The sequence below is a fragment of the Solanum dulcamara genome, chromosome 10 (genome assembly GCF_947179165.1).
Source record: "Solanum dulcamara chromosome 10, daSolDulc1.2, whole genome shotgun sequence".
Lineage (NCBI taxonomy): Eukaryota > Viridiplantae > Streptophyta > Magnoliopsida > Solanales > Solanaceae > Solanum > Solanum dulcamara.
The window spans coordinates 7,466,574-7,488,670 of record NC_077246.1 but is presented as its reverse complement, the minus strand read 5'-3'; the positions used below and the strand labels follow the sequence as shown (position 1 = coordinate 7,488,670).

Genomic DNA, 22,097 nt, shown 5'->3' with positions numbered 1-22,097 from the left:
TCAAAGTTCTAAAAACATTTCATACATAAAAGTTATTTTTTAAGCCTATCCAAACGGGCTCTAAATCAATTTTCAATGGATATTTATGTCAATCAACATTTATATTCGTGCTTTTATAATAATATAAATAGATAGATTCTTCTTCTTCTTCTTATTATTTTCTCATAGTTTCTATTAGATAATAAAAAGTTTATATAAATATTTGACAGAATGATATATCTTTTAAGTTTGAAAGAACCAAAATTTCTTAGTTTCATATTTAAAGGGCCATTTTTGTCAATTTTGTCATTCTAATCCTTCATTAAATTTTATTTCCAACCAAAATTACGCCTAAATTTGAACAAGCTGCTTAACTAAACCAGTGGCTTCACAGCAGGAGGAGGGAGACAAAGATGGCGGGTCAATTGAAAAACCCTAAGAAACAGTTTCAGCTAAACCCTAATTGGGCCCAGCTCCGTCAAGTATTCACTCTTTCTCTCTCTCTCTCTCTCTTTCTGACAAACTTTATTTTCTATTCTGTAGTAATGTATTTCTGATTATGCACTCGATTTCTTTGCTCTGCAGCAATTGAAGAGCAATGGCTTCCAGAAGCAACTGTCAATTCCTTCAGAAACAGAAAACCCTAATTCCATATTAGGTATAACCTATTTTTTTTGGATTTTTAAATTTTGGGTTCTCATTGTTTGAGGTTTTGTTTTTGGTTGCTATCGTAGGAAAGCGCAAAAGCAGGTCCAGTGATGACTCTGGTGATGCTCGGCCTAATCCTCTTATTCCAACTTCATCAGATTCAAGGTGAGTTTAAAAAGGCCTTTTTTGGGGGCGGTGGCGGTACATGTTTCATTATTTGCTTAGATACCTTTTATAAATGATTATAAAAAACTTGTTTAACTAGGATGTTTATCTACAAGTATATACCTAGTGTATTTCCACAAGTGGGGGTGTGAGGAAGGTTTGTGTGTACACAAAACGACAAGAGTGAAGAAACTAAGACAAAATAGTACACAGGGCATGACAAAACATACTTAAAAAGAAACAATAGCTACAACAAAATAATACAATAAATGAATTATAGTGGATAATAGATAGTAACAGAAATTGAAGGAACAAGAACCTACAAGACTAATACTATGATAACTAGTATGGAAGGATAAGTGAGAGTATACTCAACTACCTCTCAACCTTCTATTCTAATTCATGTTTTCCATAATTTTTTATTCAAGGTCATGTCCTCGGTAAATTGAAGTTGCGTAATCTCCTGTCTAATCACCTCTCTCAAATACTTCTCGGGCCTACCTCTACCTCTCCCGAAACAATCCATAAAACCAATCTCTCACACCTTCACATTGTGCATCTCCTTTTCACATGTCCGAACCATCTTACCCTCGCCTCCCCTATCTTGTCCTACACCAAAGCCGCTTCCACCTTGGCCTAGATATAGTCATTTCTTATCTCATCTATCCTAATATGTCCACACATCCATTTCTGCAACTTTCATCTTCTAAATATGAGAGTTCTTGACTGACCAACACTTTACTCCATACAACATAGTCGGTCTAACCACCACTCTATAAAATGCGCCTTTAATTTTTTGGTGGCACCTTCTTGTCATATAAGACTCTGGAAAAGTTTATTTTCAAAATGTAATCAAATGTTATAACCATGTTCATTAAACCTAAATGTCTGTGTTATTTTAACATTTGCAGGAAATCAGAAAGATTTTATTTTTAACTTGTCACAACATTAAAATACAATCGAAATCACACATTTCTGTTCTTATTAAAGCCTCTTCGAGTTCAAGTGTGATTTAGTTTTTATTTATTTTTGATTGTTCATTGAGTAAATTTTTTACTGTTCTGCAATTTAATCGTTAGCTGCATGACAGTGTTACAGATGTGATTGCGATGGATTGTGAAATGGTTGGCGTAAGCTCTGTGGGGAACAGAAGTGCTCTTGGGCGAGTTACACTGGTATTCCGTTTTTCTTCTCATTTACTTAAATACTAGTGATTACTTCACAAAATTTGACAAATGGTTTTACTAGAAATTGTTTTCAGTTGCTTCCCCAGTTTAACTTGATGCTTTTAATTATTAGTTACAAGCTTATAATGCACTATGATTTCATAACTAGGCTGTCGTATCCTATAGTAAGTTCTCCTCTAGTTGGTCTTAGTCTTCTGAGCGTATGCCACACGTAGAATTATCCTATGGTCTTATGGGTGTATGCGAACTTATAGTACAATAATTATTGATGTTGCTATGTTCAAGCTTCTTGTTGTTTCCCTAAGAAATATAAATTAGCGTGTTGATTATCCAGGTTACATTTCATTAGTTCTTTTGTGTGTTTGAACCTACAATTTTGTTATAAGCTTGTTTATTTGACTTATACATGGACAGTTGAATGCAAACCAGTTTATTGCAGGTCAACCAATGGGGAAATGTCATATATGACGAATATGTTCGTCCAGTTGAACGTGTTGTTGACTTCCGCACCAAAATCAGTGGCATTAGACCTCAGCACTTAAAGAAAGGTTGGTTTTACTTCACCCCTTACATTTGAAAAGATACCAACAGAAGGAGTCTTGTCTCGTGAAAGAATAATGACTACAGAAAAAGCTATTCTTGCTAAAGAAGCAGAAATTTGAAAACATTCTTTTATTATACTTTAGTATGTTAAGTTAAGCCTCCTAAGAGGCAGTGTGGTGTTACTTTAGCACGTGAAGTTGAAGCCGTTCTAGAAGCATTGTGGAATTTTCTCGCTCCTATTCTTCTTATTTTGATCCTTAAAGTTTTTCCATCCGAACTACATAATGAATATGCATCACGTGGAGTCCGAACGAAAATTTAAGCTCTTTTATAAATGCTCGCATGTGAGATTCTCATCGGCCATAACAATGCTCATAGATCATCCATATATGTTAGTAGGCATTTGGCCATGTTTCACTGTGAAAATAAAAAAAGTAGTTTTTGTTTTCAAAATGAAAAATGATATTTGAAAATTGAAGTTGTGTTTTGCCTTTGGAGTCTTGTGTGATAAAAATGTACCACCAAATTCTATAGTGGTGGTTAGTCCGACATTGTTGTACGGATCAGAGTCATGGCCAGTTAAGAACTTACATGTTCAGAAGATGCATGTTGTGAAAATGAGGATGCTGAGATGGATGTGTGGGCATACTAGGAGCGATAAGATTATGAATGAGGTTATCCGGGATATGATAGGATTGGCCTCCGTGGTGGACAAGGTGAGAGAAGTGAGATTATGATGGTTTGGACATGTGAAGCGGAGATGCGCAAACACTCTAGTAAGGAGGTGTGAGAGGTTAGATGTAGTAGGCACGAGGAGAGGTAGAGGTAGGTCGAAAAAGCATTTGGGAGAGGTGATTAGAGAGGGCAGGGCATATGGACACGACCTTAAATAAGAGAGTGTGGAGGTTGCGTATTAGGATAGAAGGTTAGTAGGTAGTGGAGTGTTGCCTTACTTTCATGGGTTCAGGCTTGTTAGTGTATGTCGTAGTACTAGCCATATTCTTGTAGTTCTAGTTTTTTATATCTATCACCATCTGTACTATTTTGTTGTTATACTTATTCTTTCTTTTAGGTTGTACGCTGATTCTCTTATTAATTTTTATGTTTTCGTCATTGTTTTCTTCTTCTTTATCTTTGTCCCCACAAGGTAGTGGTAAGGCCTGCGTACACTCTACTCTCCTCAAACCTCATTTGAGGCCAGGGATTCCACTAGGTATGTTGTTGTTGTTTATGGCCAAACATGAAAGTGAAAAATTTTCATGGCCAAACGCCCCCTTAGAATTTGAAATCATTTTACTTGAAACTACTTTCGGTCTTGCAAATGTTAGGTAGCTCCGTCTCCTCCTGAAACTTATAATATCTCCTTATTCTTAACAACCGGTGTCAATATCAATGTAGCTCGCATTATTCTTAACTACTACCTGTTACTTCTTTTGCTTTATTTATCTTGCTATTTTGCGGTTGATATTTTCCTTTCTATCCTGCTCTGATTACACTTCTTTGAGCCAAGAGTTGATTGGAAATAGCCTCTCTACCCTACTAAGGTAGGGGTAAGGTTTGCGTACATCCTACCCTCCCCCTACCCCACTTTTTGGGATTACACCGGGATGTTGTTTTTTACGAGTTCTTCCATAGTACAGTCACCTCATTGTCCATGATATCCTAAACTAGTGTTGGAGTCGTCGGAAATTAATTTTGAAGCACACAAATTTGAGTAGAAGGGTTTATAGTTTTCAATAGGATCATGGAAACATTGAAGTTATTTCCTGCTCTTAATACACTTGGGAGCCGTTTGGTTCCCGTGATTAGGATTCTACTCTCTCTACAAAATGTAGTGCCTGATCTTCTTTACAAAGAAGAAACTTATGGTGCACCAAAAGCTAATCTTCTTTGAGGTAATTCTCTAATTTAAACTATGGTCATACCTTGTACTCTTTTCAACTTTGACTATGCTTAAACTATTTAAACTTTGTATTGTTTTCAATATCCAAACCATGTTTTTACTCCATACCGTGAGGCTACTTGTTTTGTACTACTTTTAACAATTAAAATTCATCAAACCATTTTAAAACATTTTTTCATTTTGAGTTTACATTTGATTTCTTTGTCTAAACCTATTTTTCAAACTTGTCTTGGAGCACTAAAAAGGAGTTGATCATACAAAGTGAAATAGAAGAAAGTAATTATCAATTTGGGTTTTCTCTGGCTTGTTTGATCCTGAGAAAGGGTGCACCAAAAGCTAACAAAAAAATCACATGTTATTCCTTAGATGTAAACACGAAGTCATTTCTATCCCCTTAAAAGTTGAACTATTTCTCTCTTCCCTAGGTCCCATGAAGACAACAATTATAGTTCTACTGGACCCTATTGCAACTGAGAATTTAGTCCATATAGGCTAGTGGTTTGCACCAAAATTTTATTTAATGATGGAAATTGACCAATTTGATAAATATACTCCAAGTCATTTCTGTCCCATCAAAAGCTCAATTATTTCTCTCTTTCCACAGGGCCCATGAAGACAACAATTACAGTTCTATCAGACACTATTGCAACTGAGAATATAGTCCATCTAAACTAGTGGTTTGCACCAAAATCTTTTATTTTGAACTTGGTAACTTTGTATTATATCATAGCAGTACATGGGTAGTACTAAACCTTATATACAAATGAACTTCAAACTCCACTGTTCTAACTCTATATTGAATCTAAAACATCAATTATAGAGACAATTTCATTTGAGTATAATCGATTACACCAAAAAAATAATGACAAAATGTTGTTAAGCTTAACTTTCTGCACACTATTCTCTATGCTCTCAAAACACCTAGAATTCCTCTCTTTCCAGGTTGCCCACCCTATTGAAGCATGATAATTCTCCATCTAGTTCTGTCTTTAGCTATCACACCTACCTCCTCCCAACTTTTTAGAGGTTCAGTAATTCTCCTAGGCATAGTCTAGGATATGCCTTTGAGACTCAAGAATACCCTCCATAACGGTTGAGTAAATTTGCAGTGTAGAAATAGATGGTTAACAATTTCTGATGTTTTTCTACATATCAAACACCTAGAACATAAGGTTATCCCCCTTTTCATTACATTATCCTGTGTCAAAGCTGCTTTCTTAACTAGCAGTCATATAGATTATGAGACTTTATAAGGAATTCTGCATTTCCAAATTTGTCTCCATGGTCAGGTAGGAATCTGTTGACTTGGTTGCTCCATCTGTAAGCTGCACCTACTTTAAATATACCTTTGCTACTTCCTTTCCACCATAATGCATCCTCTTCTGCTTGGACACCATTGAAACTTCCAACAGTGTTGAGAAATTTTGCCACCCTCATCACTTTCCAGTCATTGAGTTGTCTCCTGAAATGGAAATTCCATCATTGTGTTGTCCAACCAAAATCTTATTCAATGATGGAAATCAACCATTATATGATATGTGTACTGATGAATTTTCTAACTTTCATAGAGCTCCAGGCTTTAACTAGTGTAAGTATCTCTGATATTGAAGGGCATAGACCAGTTTATAACAAAAAGGGTTAGTACCATATTCCATAGTGTGTTGCAAAAGACAGTGAAGCACAAGGTGGTTGATACTTTCTAATGTTGACCGACACATGTAATGTAACACCTATTGACCAGTTGGAATCTTCTTCTCGTAAGATTGTCTTGAGTGAGACATACTTCTTTTAAGGAGACTATAGGGAGAAGTTGTCTTTTAGACTAATATCCAGGTCCATAGATCAATCATCATCTTATTGGAGCTAAAGTATTCATATCTTGCCTTGACTGTGTATAAACCGTTACTAATGAAGCCCCATTATAACTTATCACTGGGTGACGTGGCCAAGTAAATGTTGATTTAGTCATAAGCAACACAAGAATAAAACTGCTCTGATACCATGTAAGTTTTGGTACCGAAGTTGTACAATATTATTCATCGATAGAGGTACAAATATATAGGTTAGAAAAACAAACAAACTAGTAATCAAATCCCTTGATTCTAAGAGATTTGAGAATCAAGGGATGATTTTATTTGATCTAATTTCCTAAACTATTTAATAACTTATTAGATCTAATTTTATTAGATCAATTTAGATCCCACAAAATCAGATCTGATCATAGTATCTATTCACAAATCACAAATCAATGTTGTAGTCCTCAAAGGCACGGACACATTTCCTTCTTCAAGCTTCTCTTTTATGAAGTGCCTATTGACTTCAACATGCTTTGTTTTATCATGTTGAACTGGACTGTGAGCAATATTTTTTTTTTGGATGATTGTGGTGTTCGAGCCAACTTTTCGCACCTCAATTAATTTCACGGGATACTTGCCACCTCCCACCGATAATATTTAGCAGGTAACTCTGTCCACCAAGGCTAGGACATATGAGAGGAATCACCTAATATATCTTTGGTCTCGGTTGGGATTTGAACCTGAGATCTCATGACTCTCAACCACTTCATTGACCACTAGGACACACCTTTGGGTGATTGTGAGCAATACTTATGGCGGCTTTGTTGTCACACTGCTTTGTTCTATCATGTTGAACTGGAGTGTTGATTTGTGATATCTAACTATGATCATATCTAATTTTGTAGGATTTAAATTGATATGATAAATCAGATCTGATATGCTATTATAGTTTTAGGAAATTAGATCAAATAAAATCATCCCTTGATTCTCAAATCTCCTAGAATCAAGGGATTTGATTGCTAGTTTGTTTGCTTTTCTCTACTATATATTTGTACCTCTACAGATGAATAAGATTGTACACTTTTGGTACCAAAACTTACAATTGTATATGATTATGTGGCAATTAACGGATGAAAATTATCCCACTTGTAAGTTGAGTTTTCAATTTTTATTCACTCTCACACACCTAAAAGAGTGTATCCACACTCTTTGCCATATCAACATCCAAGGGGCGAAGACTACCAAGTTTCAGGGTAATTAAGACAAAATATAGTTCAGGTGTGCACTAAATAAACAATGCCAAATTCATTTATATCTTTTAGCTGGAATAGAGTTATATGTTTGTTAATATGACTTGAACCTGGAATTTAGAAGTTTGCCACCTGATGCAACATCCCAAAAATGAGCATGATACGCTGTACGCATAACACAATTGCAATATAATTTGAGGCTCGGAGTAGAAGTATTACCTATAATTGATGTTATGGATTAAGGATTCTAAGTCCATCTCACTTTCCTGGTAGTGAGTTCAATGACTCGTGCACATTCAAGCAAGAGAGTTTTGTCCATAATGCATGAAAGACATGAAGATTCAAATCCAAGTATCATTTATGCATTCTAAGTCAATAGTTAATGGGTTGAATTTTGTATTTTGCGACTGAAAATTCACATCTGATTTTTCAATAGAAAGGTAAGAGAAAGTTTTGAACATTATGAATTTTGAGATAGACTCAATCCAAATTGATAGGATGAATCATACCCAATCAAAAGGGAAGAAGGAATAGGATTTCTTTGACTTTTAGGAAAAATTAAGGAAAACATAATTCAAGGTGTAAGTACAATAAAAAGATAATTCAGTAATCTATTTCGCTAAGATTAGAAAGAGAACTTTAAATCCAACATGGGGAGTGGAAGGTTTTGATTCTTTTGTTCCGGGAGGAATAACCTCTCATCATATTGCAGCAGAAACATTGGGCATATTAGCGGGCCTATTCCATCTTAGCGTCCGTCCGCACAACGTCTATACAAAGGATTGGGTATGGGAAATATTGAAACTGTCCATTTCAGTAATATCGCTGCTATCTTTTTTGCTGCTTTTGTTATTGCCTGAACTATGTGGTATGGTTTGACAACTACCCCGATTGAATTATTTGGGCCCACTCGTTATTAATAGGATCAGGGGTACTTCCAGCAAGAAATATATCATAGAGTTAGTGTTGGCCTAGCAGAAAATCAAAGTTTATCAGAAGCCTGGTCTAAAATTCATGAAAAATTAGCTTTTTATGATTACATGAGCAATAATCCGGCAAAAGGAGGATTTTTTTTTTGAACTTGGTAACTTTGTATTATATCACAAAACAATACATGGGTTGTATTGAAACCTTATAGACAAGTGTACTCCTAATTTCACTCTCTATAATTAGATTGAGTCTAGAACATCAATAATAGAGGGTGTCTATGATTGATTACACCAAAATACTAAAAGGAGAATGAAGTTAAGTTTAACTTTCTGCACACTGTTCACTATGCTCTCAAAATATCTTGAATTCCTCTCTTTCCAGATAGCCCCCCATATAGCACTAGGAATAATTCTCCATCTATTTATGTCCTTTGCATGAACCCCTTCTTCCTCCCAGCTCATTAAGGCCTCAGTCACTTTCCTAGGCATGGTCCAGGAAATGCCTTTAAGGCTGAGAAATATTCTCCATAATTGCTGCGTGTATTGGCAATGTAAAAATAGATGGTTGACTGTCTCAATTGTTTCACTACATAGGAAACACCTGGAGCACAAGGTTATCCCCCTCTTCATGACATTGTCCTGTGTAAGCTGTAAGGACTGCTTCCTTAGCCTTTAACCAGACAAAGCAGGAAACTTTGTTGAAGGAGGATTACTCATAGCAGGTTCAATGGATAACGAGGATGGAATAGCGGCCACAAAATATTATTTTATTCTTGTCTTTCAAAAAAAAATCCACAACATACCCGAACAATCATTTATAGGATTTAATGATTCCTAACAACGTATTCATCTCTTTCACTATTTGCATTTGGTATGGTTATTTGCTTTGGTAATAAAAAGAATAATGGTTTGGGTCTACGTGGTTGAATGCTATAAATTTTTGATCTAGTAAACTTAGAAACGAATCATATATTTAGATACCAGTTGAATCAATGAGTTATCATAATTTTCTATTCAACCACTTTCTGGATTGGTTTTGGGCTAAATACCCTGAGGGATTCTATATAAGTTGAAAATATTTAGGCTTAAGTTCATCAGTCTCTAACTGAATAAACTAGAATAGATAAAACCTCCATTTCTTTCTAATTAAAAGATTTGTGTAAAAGGAAATTATATTGCAATCTTTGTTGAACAACATCACTAGTTTAATGGATCAAAGTAGAATAGGCTGTCGGTTTTATCTCTAATCTGAAGGTTTATATTTTCAATTTGGATCAAATGTTTTTAGCAGTCAGTTTGAAGTTTGACTTTGATCTGGACAAGTATTTATGGACGAGTAATTGCATTTTCGTGAACACCACTTTCTGCAAGTTATATGCTCAAAGCAATATCAAAAATATTTTTGTTTGGTTTGCCTAAGTAATGTGCTCTTCTAATGTTATCTGCAGCGAAAGATTTCCGTGTCGTTCAGAAGGAGGTGGCAGAACTAATAAAGGGACGGATTCTTGTTGGCCATGCTCTGCGAAATGATTTTAAGGTAACTGTGCACCTTCTCAGACTAGTATCTGGAGTACTTTCTATAACTAATGGGGAAATGTTTCCTGTACAGGCCTTGTTATTAGGCCATCAAAAGCAGGATATTCGTGACACTTCTGAATATAAACATTTTCTAAGGTAAGCTTTGCCCCTTCCACCCACCTACCCACCATAAAGAAATTCTTGATTACTTGCAACTTTCAGCTACTAGCCTGTAATTTGGCTGCAATATGGTGCTGATAAATTAGGGAAGGACGCAGTCGTGCACTACGGAACCTTGCTACTGAAGTCCTTGGAGTGGAGATACAAAATGGAGAGCACTGCCCGGTTAGTTCTATGCTTTTTAATGACTTCATTTTGCTCTTTTACTTTCATTTCTTGTTTCTCATTTTAACCAGTGGAATCCTTACTGTATGTGTACTGTTATGGACCTCCAAATATTACCTTGTGTTTGAGTTTGGTTTTAATGACTGAATCTAAAAGAAAGTCAATTTTATAGCAGCGTGTCAGTGTATTATCCCAGTTCCATATCCTAATGAATTCTAACTTGTATCCATCTTCATATTTTGCAGATAGACGATGCCCGTGCTTCTATGATGCTTTACCTAAAGCACAGAAAAGAATGGGAAAAGAGCATCAAGGACTTTGCAAGACTGAAGGAGAAACAGAAAAAGCGTAAACCAAAGAAAAAAAACAGGAGTTTGAGAAGACCTGCGTCTGAATAATGCTGAAAATGCTTCCTAACGAGATAACTCAAATTCATCTCATTTCTCATTACATGCATCAAATTACTGTCTAAGGTGGAGCAGAGAGACAAATGACTATACATGGTAGATGATTGTTGTGGATGTGAGATGCTCAAAGCAAGAATTATAATTAGACCCTCTCTCTCTCACTCACTATTATGGTCTGCCAGAAGCGAGACATGGATCCACCCAAGATTGGTTCTGTTAGTGAAAGGAGAAACATATCATCTCTATCGTGCTTTTTCACTGGAAAACTGCCAGTCTTTTGTACCAGATTCATTTATCCTAAGCCTTCCTGTTGGTGCTTTTCTTAAATTGTTCTCATATAGAATTGAGCAGTTCTTTCATATTTGCCAAATGGAACTTCATCAGAAGTAAAAACTCATACAAGGGCAATTAGTAGAGTTACTAGAGTTGTGTTCACAATTTTGGACTTTTTTGCTCACAACATTCTCCAGGAGGCTTTTATTTGATTCTGATTGAAGTTTTTGTTGCAGAAGAGCTTGTATCATGTGTAACAAATATTGGACTATGTAGTTACTGTGATGGTAGTTGAAAAGTGGTGATAGTCTTATATCTCTGCTTCTTTTCTATAGTTGATCTTATGCTTGCTATACCAAATGATCATCAGATAATTATTCAAGTCAATTAGCTATGAAAGTAATTAGTAAATAGCTCATTTGTTGATGAGTTAGCAGGCCCGAATGTCATGACCCACCACTTGATCATCTAGAAGGGGAAGAATCTAGAGTGAGTAAGTTGTTGAGTGCTGCACGAAAGTCTTAGTTGAAGTCTAAGTCCGTGACACTTAGCTCAGTAGCTGGAATTAGCTTGGAGGAAACTGAGTCACAAACTGAAATTTACCTCATGAACTAACTGGAGTTCAGATCATGCAAGCTGGAGTAATTGCCAGTTGAGATTTAACATAATGTTTCACTTGTTCAGAATTCGTCAACAAACATAAATTGAAAGTAAAATGAAGAAATAAAGCTAGGGGCTAAGGAAGTAGAAGAAACAAAAGAATAAGAAGACAGATACATCATCAATATGAGTAATAGGTTTATTAACATTTTACAGAATACGAGTCATCAAAAAAGTAAGCACAAAAAGGAAAGGAATTATCAGAAGATTTTGAGCAAAGGAAAAACATGTTCATGAAAGATGACATCTCATAACACAAAACATGTATTGTTCTTCAAGTTATACAACTTACATCCCACAAAGACATATTGACTGATTAAAGAGCTCTAGGATCAAATTTGTCTTTGTGATTTAGGTATTGTGGGGGTAACATAAACAACCAAATACAATGAGATGAGTGTATGCAAGAGGTTTCCTTAGAGTAATTCATAAGAACTACTATTTTTTTTCGTAACATAGAATTGCAACTTATAACACAAAGATCCTCTAATCACCATGCAACACAATACCCATTACTCTACCCCTTTCAGTGTCATTATTTTCTGTTGGATATATATAAATACTTTTAAGATAATATTTTTTTACTCGCATACCAAATATAAAAAAATAAGTAAACTACTTATTTTTTTAAAAAAAAATATTTTTCATTCGGTTAGGTTCTGTTTTATGTATGCGATAAACCGATATCCCAATAAGATATTTTTTATCGGTTTATCGATTTTTGGTCTTTTACGGTTCAATTTTCAATTTAACCAGTAAGAAAAAGCTCATAAAATAATTATATGACTTCATCAACAATTTGGTGCAACAAATCAATAATGTAACTTTATTGAATGCTCATAAAATAGAAAAAATAGTAATTAACATGAAAAGAAGTATACTAATGCAACACAAATAAAAAAACTAGGACAATAATGTGAATTGAAGGCTAACGATCAAATGTAATAACCAATACGATACTGATATTAATATTTAATATTTATGTTAAGGTAAAGTAGTAAATTATTAATGTCTTAACGAGTTATCAGTTTACCCAATATTAAAAAATTAATATCAAACCAATAACCCGATAATTTTTCAGTAAAATCATTAAAAAATCACTAACCCATTAACCATAGTTAATAACATTTTTTTTCAATTTGATATATATGTTTTTCACTCCCTATGGTGCAATTTGTGCACTTTTGAGAAGCAGCCACGGTACTTAGTTTTGTCTGTGCGGATAAAACAGCAGACACGCCCACTTCACTCTCCCCTCTTTTGCATGTACACTCACTCAAATAAATATGCATCCATCAAAATTTTGATTTCCCCAAATCACTCAATTTGCTACTCAATTTTATTTTTTTTGCAAAACAATGATGCGATTCCTATCGCGGAGCAGGAGGATTGAGATTGTTACTGGAAATGGAGGAATTTCTAAGTTAGGTTTTGGCAAAAGAGGTATTGTTACGAGCTGTAGAGCTGTGTTATTGCCGAGATTTGGTGGACCGGAGGTGCTTGAGTTTCGTGACAATGTATCTGTTCCTGATCTAAAACCTAATCAAGTGCTTGTTCGTGCTCGTGCTGTTTCTATCAATCCACTTGATACCAGAGTTAGTTCGATTATTTTGTTTTGCAATTTCATTTCTTCATTCTGATTGGTTTTGAATTGTAGAGAGAAATCGATCTGTAGTAGAATCTCGTGTTGGTATTTGGAACTCATGTGTTTTTCAGTAACGAAATGGACCTGTTAAATGAATCCTCTCTGATTTAGACTATTTCTATGCTGGCCATCATTTGCATCAACGGTTGATACCGGAGTTAGTTCAATTGTTATTTGAGTGAATGGTCAAAAACACACCTAAAAGATATATATTTTTTTTGAGTTTTATACCTCAACTATCGCCAAATGTTTATTGAAACACACCTTAATGATCAGCTGTTCACTTTTCTTACATTAAATATCATCATCTTCCAGGTAGGAAAAGTGAACAATTAATAGTTGAGGTGTGTTTCGAGAAACATTTGGTTATAGTTCATGTTGGAAACTTACAAAACTGATAGTCAGGTATGAAATTCAAAAAAATCGAGATATTTTAGGTGTGTATTTTACCCTTCTGATCGGAAATGTTGCCAAATCGACATGTAATACAATTTTGTGTTGGTACTTGAAACTCACTGTGTTTTTCAGTAGATGTGTTCAATCTGTTATATCTCAATTTCTGTCTGGTTGGGATGATTATATGAATCATCACTAATTTGGACTATTTTTTTGTGCTGGCTATCATTCCTGCTTTATTTTGCTTAGGATCAACTATACTTTGAGAAACTTAAATAGGTGGGGTTGTCTGATGATTTCAGAAAATTCAGTCGTGTCACTATAATGTGCTTGATGTTGAAGGTGAATAGAGGAAAAGGGGATGTGTAAGAAAATTGTTCAAATTAGGGCAAAATTTTATGCCTTTTAAGACCTAAGCAATCTATGGTTTTCATTTCTTTCTTCCTTTTGTTTTTGTCTGAGAAAGCATAGAGACTTCCACTTTAGAGAATTTTGATGAAATGATATCTTAAACATAGTGGAGCATCTTTGATCTATGTTATTGATCCCTTAATTTTCTTTGTTGATGCGCCACATGGAAGTTGTTGAATAAGTAAACCCCTTCTAAAAGTTGATTATGAACAAAGATTTTTCTGGTCATTCATTTATTATAAAAAATCAAGGTATAGGAACTTATTAAGTGAGAATTATGCTTCCGGATGAATACAGTATTACTGTGAAGGGCAATGCAGATAACATCGAAAATAAAATGTCTAATTGTTTTCTCTTTTTTTTTTACTATGGAAGATTTTTTATGCATGCGTCAATTCAATGTGGATACGATATTAATTTGACGGATACCATTCCGTATTTTCCTTGTTCTACTATTGAGACCTGGTTATAGTTATAAAGCAATGTTTCCCCTAAATCTTCTGAACTTATTTCTTCCTGGGAAGCTATGCCATAGAAATTGTGATCACAAATCCATATTCACATTATTTTGCATTGAGCATTTAGTAGATGCTTTAATATGTTTCAGATGCGATCAGGATATGGACGTTCAATTTTTGAACCACTTCTACCATTGATTTTGGGCCGAGATATAAGTGGTGAAGTTGCCGCCGTTGGAAATTCTGTTAAGTCACTTGCAGTTGGGCAGGAGGTATTTGGTGCTCTGCATCCAACCGCTGTGAGGGGTACTTATACTGACTATGCTATTCTTGCGGAGGATGAACTTGCTCCAAAGCCGGGATCACTTTCACATGTGGTACGTTTGCTGTTTGGTTACATTTGGTCAGACAGACTTCCTAAGTATACTTTTCTTCTTTTAATCATTTTCTGGCTATTTGCAATCAGTTATAAAATCAGCGTATATCTTGTTTCCTACTTATACTGTCACTTTTCTTGGATGTCCTCCCTACCCCTCAACCTGCTGATTAAGTTGTTGGATTATTATCCCTGTCAATTTTCATTCTTGTTATCTGCATCCTGTCACATCACACATCTTGATTTTTTACTACTTTAGCATGCTAAGGTTCTATATGCTGTTCTGCAGGAAGCCAGTGCTATCCCTTTTGCTTCCCTAACTGCTTGGCGTGCGCTAAAAAGTACTGCCAGAATAAGAGAGGGGTATGTTTATTATCTGATAGGTTAAATTTTTCACCAGTGAAATCATTTTCTCTTTTTCCCTCTTTTATCACCCTTTGTGAAGGAGAGGGAGGATGGAAATATGTAGTCTGTACTTCTACATTCAGTGCTGGTGATGCACTTTATAGGCGCACTGTATGGATCTGAATTCATCAGTTAGACTTGAATAATTACCTCTGGGAAAAAGAAACTGGAAGTTAGTGCTTCAAGAGGGTTTCCCTATGGCCTCTGCAAGTATTACCATATCATGAAACTAATAACTTAAGAAGGTTTTCCTCTGCAACTATTTTACTGAGTCATAAACATTTAAATTCTGAATTTCTGGTTTTTTGGTTTTGGCAGCAAAGACTACTTCCAGTTAAAAAGAGGTTAACAGCTTCAAGTAAATTGTGATCATTGGATTTTTTAAGCATGGCATGTGAGTGAAAAGTATTTGAAGGGATTGAAATTTTACGACTCTGTTTAGTGTTTTTCTTTTATCAAATTTAATTTTTTCTCAGTTTTGGCGAACACTTAAGTGATCAATAGATAAAGTTATTTACTGGGGTGTCTAGGACCAACATTATATTCTTTTGAATGTAATTATGTAATAATGATTCTTCTATGGGAGTGTATATAAACTTTTGTAACTTGGAAGTGCATAAAGAATAAGTTTCAAGATACATTTTTTGGCGTAATGGAAAACATGGAGTTGCTCCAATGCTGCTGTACAAGATTATTTTGCCTAGAGATGAAAATTTGTCAAAAGCATTGCTTTTCCTTTTTCTTTGAGAAACAGGATATTGATTCACATATAAAAAAGAAAGCAGCTTACCTATTTATTAGGGGTAGGTGTTTGGTTCTTCGGTTTTGGAAAAGTGTGCACCGAACTGAGCTGATTTGGTTTGGTTTTATTCAACTTTAGTTCGGTGTTTCTAAGACGGGGGTTTTTGGTGCGAATGAGAAATAAAATGTCATTTTCTCTCTCTTGAATATTTCATGAAGCTGGAATAAGAGATGCTTAAGCTACTCTTTGCTAAAATCAACTATGACTGATCTTTTTGTTTTTTGATCTCCCTTTCTTCATCATCGATCCAATCTATGCACTAGTACTGTGATTTAAACTGCCAAGATTAATGTAGAAACTGTACTATAGATAGGAGTTTTGACAGGAAAAATTGAGAACACAGTTATCGTGCCTGTCATTTGATACTGGCAGGAGTACAAATAGAGCCCCATCTCTTCATCAGGAGAATTATGTATCTTCATGCCTATAAATACCTTGAGGATCCTGAAGGAGGATAATCATGCTAAGAAGAACGAAAAAACGAAGAGAACAAGAAGGAAAAAATAGTTGGTATAAAAGTTCGGTTCTTCGGTGCAACGAAGAACTGCGACCTTTACACCGAACGCCGAATCGAAGGGCCGAATTTTCGAGGAAAAAACCCGAAACTGAACTTAAGAACCGAATTAGTTTGGTCCAGTCCATTTTTTTGGTTTTTCTGTATTTATGCTCGCCCCTACTATGTATTGTTCCCAAGTCATGGCCATCTGAACTCGTTAATCCTATTTGAGAGGTCAAGGCACATTTAATTGTAACTGAATCCTTTTACTACATATTGAGCTCATGATAGTGAATGGATCTTGATGGATAGAGACAATATGATGCCTCGAAATGATATGTGTGTGCTGTTTATACTGATATCATTATTCTCAATCAAATTACTTCAGGCATAGGGTATTGGTCATAGGTGGAGGAGGAGCAGTAGGTTTCTCTGCAATTCAGCTTGCAGTGGCTGCAGGCTGCCATGTTTCTACTACGTGTGGAGGAGAGAGTATAAGTCGCATTTTAGCAGCCGGTGCTGAGCAGGCTGTTGACTATACCGCTGAGGTGACCTTGCAGTAGTAGTTCTCGTGTTTAATCCCATCATGCTATTTTATTTGAACATGATATGCTTGATTGGTTTTTTTAATGGCATTATTGGTGTATTCTCCCCTCCATCCTTTTGCCAGGATTGACTTGTTTTCTTGTTTACAGGATGCTGAAATAGCACTTAAGGGGCATTTTGATGCTGTCTTAGATACAATTGGTGTGCCAGATACGGAGAGAATGGGTATTAGTCTTTTAAAGAGAGGTGGACACTACATGACGTTACAGGTTAGGAGCCACCTTTTATAGCCGTGAATCTTTTACTTTATTTTCTTATAAATGCCGAAAAATTTGCCGTACAGTCTTGAGCAAGATTTCCTGCTCTTTGCTCTTAGGGGGAGGCTGCATCGGTGACTGATAGGTACGGACTAGCTATTGGTCTTCCTATGGCAACAGCCATCTTGCTGAAGAAGCAAATCCAATATCGATATTCTCATGGAATAGGTACGAGATCTTCTGAAGTTTCTATAAACTGTTTGGCAGAAATGGATTTTCCTGGTATTTATGAAATTGAGAACACCCTTTATCCAAAAAAAAGGGGAAAAAGAAAAAGAACATGAATATTTAGTTCACCCGTAACAATAGGAGATATGTTTTTGCTATATGCCAATGAGTTTTCAAAACAAAGGAGAAAGCATAACAGGAAAAATAAAACTGTAGGTGAAGTCCTAGGTACCATCTTACTATTAGCTGCAACTCCTACAATCAGATTGATGATTTAGACTTGATTCAAGACTTTTTGCTGCATTAACTCATAGGTTGGTTGTTTCTTGTACTTGGACTATTGGTTGAAGAGGTCGCCAGAGGTTATGATCTGAATAATAGTATATAAAGCAACCAGATAGCTGTTTTAAGTTGACCTGGGTTTGTCATGTTAACACATCTTTTTAAGGCAAGAAGTGAACCAGGGGATGATACCACCTTCATCTATTTAAAATATGAGATCCTCTTTTCAACTGTATAATAAAGTCATTCTGATATGGCTATGACCTTACTTTTTTGAATAGTGTAAATATCAGCATATTTCATGCTTTTTGACAGGTTTTAGGACTTTTAAGTGAGAATGACATACATATCACTGATCTTCATTGAAGTAGATAAGAGGAATAAATCTTTGTTCATTTAGTGATATCACTTTTTTTTAAAAGTAGACGGTAGAGTCATTCTGATATTGCTATCCTTATTCTCTCTCTCTCTCTCGGAGGAATAACCTTTAGGTGGTTAAGGAAAATTCCGTATGCATATTTGTTGAGGTGATTTTGATCCTAAATCCTATTTGATGGTTCTCTTTTTCTTTTGTTGATAAAAGCAATTAATTTTATTGGGGAAACGATCTGCATACAAGGTATATACAGGTAACAAGTAAGCCTTCACACTGACATGATTTTTCACAGAAATCATCAAAATTAATTGGAACATCATCTATATTAAAAAAAATGTATAAAGAATAAAAAAGTTCCACTAGTGGGATTACACTGGGTTTGATTGATTGATTGATAGTATCTAGACAGGAGTTCTAAATCCTTCGGAGGCTCTTTTATCTTTTTCCTTCCGTGTTGTGCACATAATCATAAAAGTATTTTCTTCACGTTGAAGTTGATTCATCTCAGCATTGCACAGTGCAAATGTATCATCTTCAAATAGCAAATGAGACACCTTTAGACGATAATAATTCTCCCTCCTAGTTGTGAACTGAACCCTTCAGATATTTATCCTCCCGCTACTTTTTTTTATCATTTTGCTTAATGCTCACGTATCAATATGAACAACATAGGTGAGAGGATCCCTGTGTACTAACCTCTTGGTGTCCCGAGAAACTTGTGGGGTTCCTGTTGACCATGATTGATAAATTCTCTAATATAGTTCTCTGGAGGAGATAATCTAAGCTTTGACCAATATCTAATCTAGATTCCGTTCAAGTGAACCACTGGGTGGACCGAATCGGTTTGGACAGATCTGGATCATCTTTTCACATTCTTAGATTCTAGAGATATTGATCTGTATATTATGATAGGCTAATAAGGATAAAGTATTCCCAGAGTAACTCTCACTTTAGGTTTTCAAACTGCAGAAACTTGATTCCCTTGTAGCATTAACCGCGTTTAGAGTGCTTGGTCGAGAGTGGCCATAATGAACACCATAAGATCATCCTACTACTCATCTGATGTTTTGAATTAAATTTTGTGGCTCGCCTACTATTTGGTATTTATTATAGTTAATAATAGCGTGAGACTGACGGGTCAAAAGCTGTGCTATTGAGTCTTTATAGGGTGCCTTAACTAATGCATTTCTTATGTTCGCATCGTACAGAATATTGGTGGAATTATATGAGGGCTGATTCTGAGGGTTTACATGAGATACGCCGGTTATCTGAGGCTGGGAAGCTTCAAGTCCCAGTTGATAAAACTTTCCCAATTTCACAGGTGAGAGAGGCTCACAAGGCCAAGGATAGACGACAAATTCCTGGAAAAGTGGTGCTGGAAATTGACTGATTTAACTGGACGATCTTAACCAACAGTACGTGGATTCAGTGCACAAGGCTATAATGTCCCAGGCAATCTGGTATTGCACTGAATCCTTGATGCCTATTACCTCATATACGATATCATCTCTTTGCAGAATAACCAGATCCAATTTACACTCTGTTGGAATATTATAGGATTCAGAAGAAAACTGTGCAACCTGTAAATTCTTGGGACATTCTCAAAAAAAATAATCATTTTTATAAGTATCCATCAGTGTTTCTATGCCAAGTCTTTAATTCGGTAGTCACTTAAAACGTTTAAGGGAGTTATTTATACTGCTCGTGCCAGGGAGATGCTTCGCGAATGGCCAAAATACGTCATAGGGGATGTTTGTGCTGCTTCTTATTTAGGAAAAAAAGATTATGATGTTCTGAAGTTGGTTACAGTTTTCAAATTTACATACTGGTGAATTAAGGGTGATTGCTCAATATTCAAGTGTGTATAATGTCTTTAGTAGATATAAATTTAACAAAAGTAAATTAGATAAATCTGTTTGTTTGTTACTATAACGTATACTAATAGTGTCATTACTTTATGGCAAATAGATTTAACATAATTTGTTCTGCAATTACAAGATGTCCTTTCCAACTTGCTCCAAGTAGAAGATCCCTATTCCATGTGCTTTTTTATAATTGACAATCCAACAAGTGTTTCAAGCTGTCACTTTTACTACATATTTACTTTGCTTTCTCTAGAGATAAAAAGCTTTCCACTATTTCATTTTCCTTCTTAAGGCAAAAGCAGAACCTTTTTATATGTGAAATAAAGGTAAACAAAGTGTTTTTTGGTGAAAGATATCTTTTTCTTTATTTCCCTATCATCAATGGTGCTTTTGTCCTTTTCTGAAGTAAATGTTGGTCAAAAGTCATTTTCTCCAAGTAGCTTTTGGCTTTAACACCTCATTACCCCCACTTTCTCCCTCCTTCCAAGAGGTTAATGTCGTGACGGAGTTTTTCGTTGAGGTTCAAAATATGAAAGAATAAATATATAAAAAAGTCAAAGGAATTTAATATTTATTATATATATATATATAAATTTATTTATTTATTAATTTATTTTGGAAACTTCAGGATAACTCGCGGTTACTACAAGTTTACAACCTCTTGCACAATTTCTGCCATTTGAATGTGCGTACTTTGAGTGCACCGAATAAAAAATAATTTTAATTATATATAAATAGTATAATTTTTTGTTTTTACCTCTAATTCGATGCAAGGTATATATATAGTGAAAATACAAGCATTGAATTCTTTGGTAGATCAAAAGTTTTAAGATTGTCCAACTTCAAAATCATTCTTATAAATTATCCGTCATTAATAAATTATTTGATACATATACCAAATTATGGATAAAAACTATCGAGTTCACACGAATTCATTAAGGAGATCTCATCCTCCCTAACAAAAAATACAAAAAAAAGATAGTCAAGTTTAGAAGATGAGTTGGATTACCCCATTAGGGAAAATCTTTATCTTTGGGGGTGTTAAATATTATAACCAGGATTAGTAGAGGCAATTAAAAACTATAGCGGCTAATCATAATTCACGCGCCTTTTTATGTTGTACATGAAAAGAATCATCTAACACAGCTAAAAATTCAGCGAACGAGCTACTTGTTTTAAGTGAAGTAGCTCTTTGCTTACTCGTTCATTTTTACTTATTCAATATAGATTTGATATATTTTTTAAAAAACGATAAATAAAATATCAATTTTATTATATTATCTATTTTAATATCAATACTATAGTTTTAATAACGATAAATTAGAAACTAAGAAATTATTTGATATAAGGAATAAATATAAATAGTTCTAGAATAAAAATAATAATTTAGGGATAAAATTTTGGTGTCGTATTTATTTCGCAAGTTCGTAATAACTTATCCCACCATTTATATCATAGTGATGTGATAAGTTGTCCCATATATATGATAGGATAAGTTATTCCTCCTTATTTCATGATAGCTAATTTCAGGATAATTAATTCTGGAATGACTTGTTTCCAACCAAACACGACCCTTAAGTGTTACGCTATCTCTTGATTTCTATTCTAAAGAAGTAAAAATAGATTTTTATTTTTAATAAAGTGAACAAGTAAAAATAAACGGAAAAAGAAAATACAAGTTATGAGACGTTAACGACATCAGCGATTGTAATGCACGGTCATAGATGAAGCGTGAGGCGGAATGTGCTTCTTTTATAGAGGACTAGCAAAAGTCACGTGCACTCTTGGATTCTTTTGTTTTCACTTCCCTTTTTTTCCATGTGACTTTCCTTCAAGTTCACCCCCAAAATGGTATTTAATCACGGTTATGCCACTGCCACCATGGCAACATCCAAATTTAAGGGACTGTTTTAATCTCTTTTTAGCAATTGTTATTTTATAAGAAAAATGC

General features: G+C 34.9%; 2 protein-coding genes across 2 annotated transcripts; both read left to right on the top strand.

Annotated features, from left to right (window-relative positions):
• The first annotated feature begins 241 nt into the window (after positions 1 to 241).
• On the top strand, positions 242 to 11,256 carry LOC129871002 (uncharacterized). Its single transcript, XM_055945868.1, has 9 exons — positions 242 to 461; positions 565 to 637; positions 714 to 792; positions 1,883 to 1,967; positions 2,419 to 2,527; positions 9,849 to 9,937; positions 10,010 to 10,074; positions 10,185 to 10,263; positions 10,509 to 11,256. Exons 1-9 carry the CDS (start codon positions 393 to 395, stop codon positions 10,659 to 10,661), a joined length of 801 nt encoding a protein of 266 aa, XP_055801843.1. The 5' UTR covers positions 242 to 392; the 3' UTR covers positions 10,662 to 11,256.
• A 1,538-nt stretch (positions 11,257 to 12,794) lies between these two features.
• LOC129871021 (uncharacterized) lies at positions 12,795 to 20,132 on the top strand. The gene is made up of 7 exons (XM_055945884.1): positions 12,795 to 13,198; positions 14,663 to 14,890; positions 15,179 to 15,252; positions 16,981 to 17,140; positions 17,288 to 17,407; positions 17,515 to 17,623; positions 19,490 to 20,132. The coding sequence occupies exons 1-7, from the start codon at positions 12,962 to 12,964 to the stop codon at positions 19,669 to 19,671; spliced, it is 1,110 nt and encodes a 369-aa protein (XP_055801859.1). The 5' UTR covers positions 12,795 to 12,961; the 3' UTR covers positions 19,672 to 20,132.
• The last annotated feature ends 1,965 nt before the right edge of the window (positions 20,133 to 22,097 follow it).

Bases quoted from the DNA above. Each gene is read 5' to 3' on its own strand.
- LOC129871002 (XM_055945868.1), top strand. From the start codon at position 393: ATGGCGGGTCAATTGAAAAACCCTAAGAAACAGTTTCAGCTAAACCCT. The intron at 2,528-9,848 runs GTTGGTTTTACT...TGTTATCTGCAG, and splicing joins ACCTCAGCACTTAAAGAAAG to CGAAAGATTTCCGTGTCGTT. The intron at 10,264-10,508 runs GTTAGTTCTATG...CATATTTTGCAG, and splicing joins AAAATGGAGAGCACTGCCCG to ATAGACGATGCCCGTGCTTC.
- LOC129871021 (XM_055945884.1), top strand. From the start codon at position 12,962: ATGATGCGATTCCTATCGCGGAGCAGGAGGATTGAGATTGTTACTGGA. The intron at 13,199-14,662 runs GTTAGTTCGATT...AATATGTTTCAG, and splicing joins TCAATCCACTTGATACCAGA to ATGCGATCAGGATATGGACG. The intron at 15,253-16,980 runs GTATGTTTATTA...AAATTACTTCAG, and splicing joins ACTGCCAGAATAAGAGAGGG to GCATAGGGTATTGGTCATAG.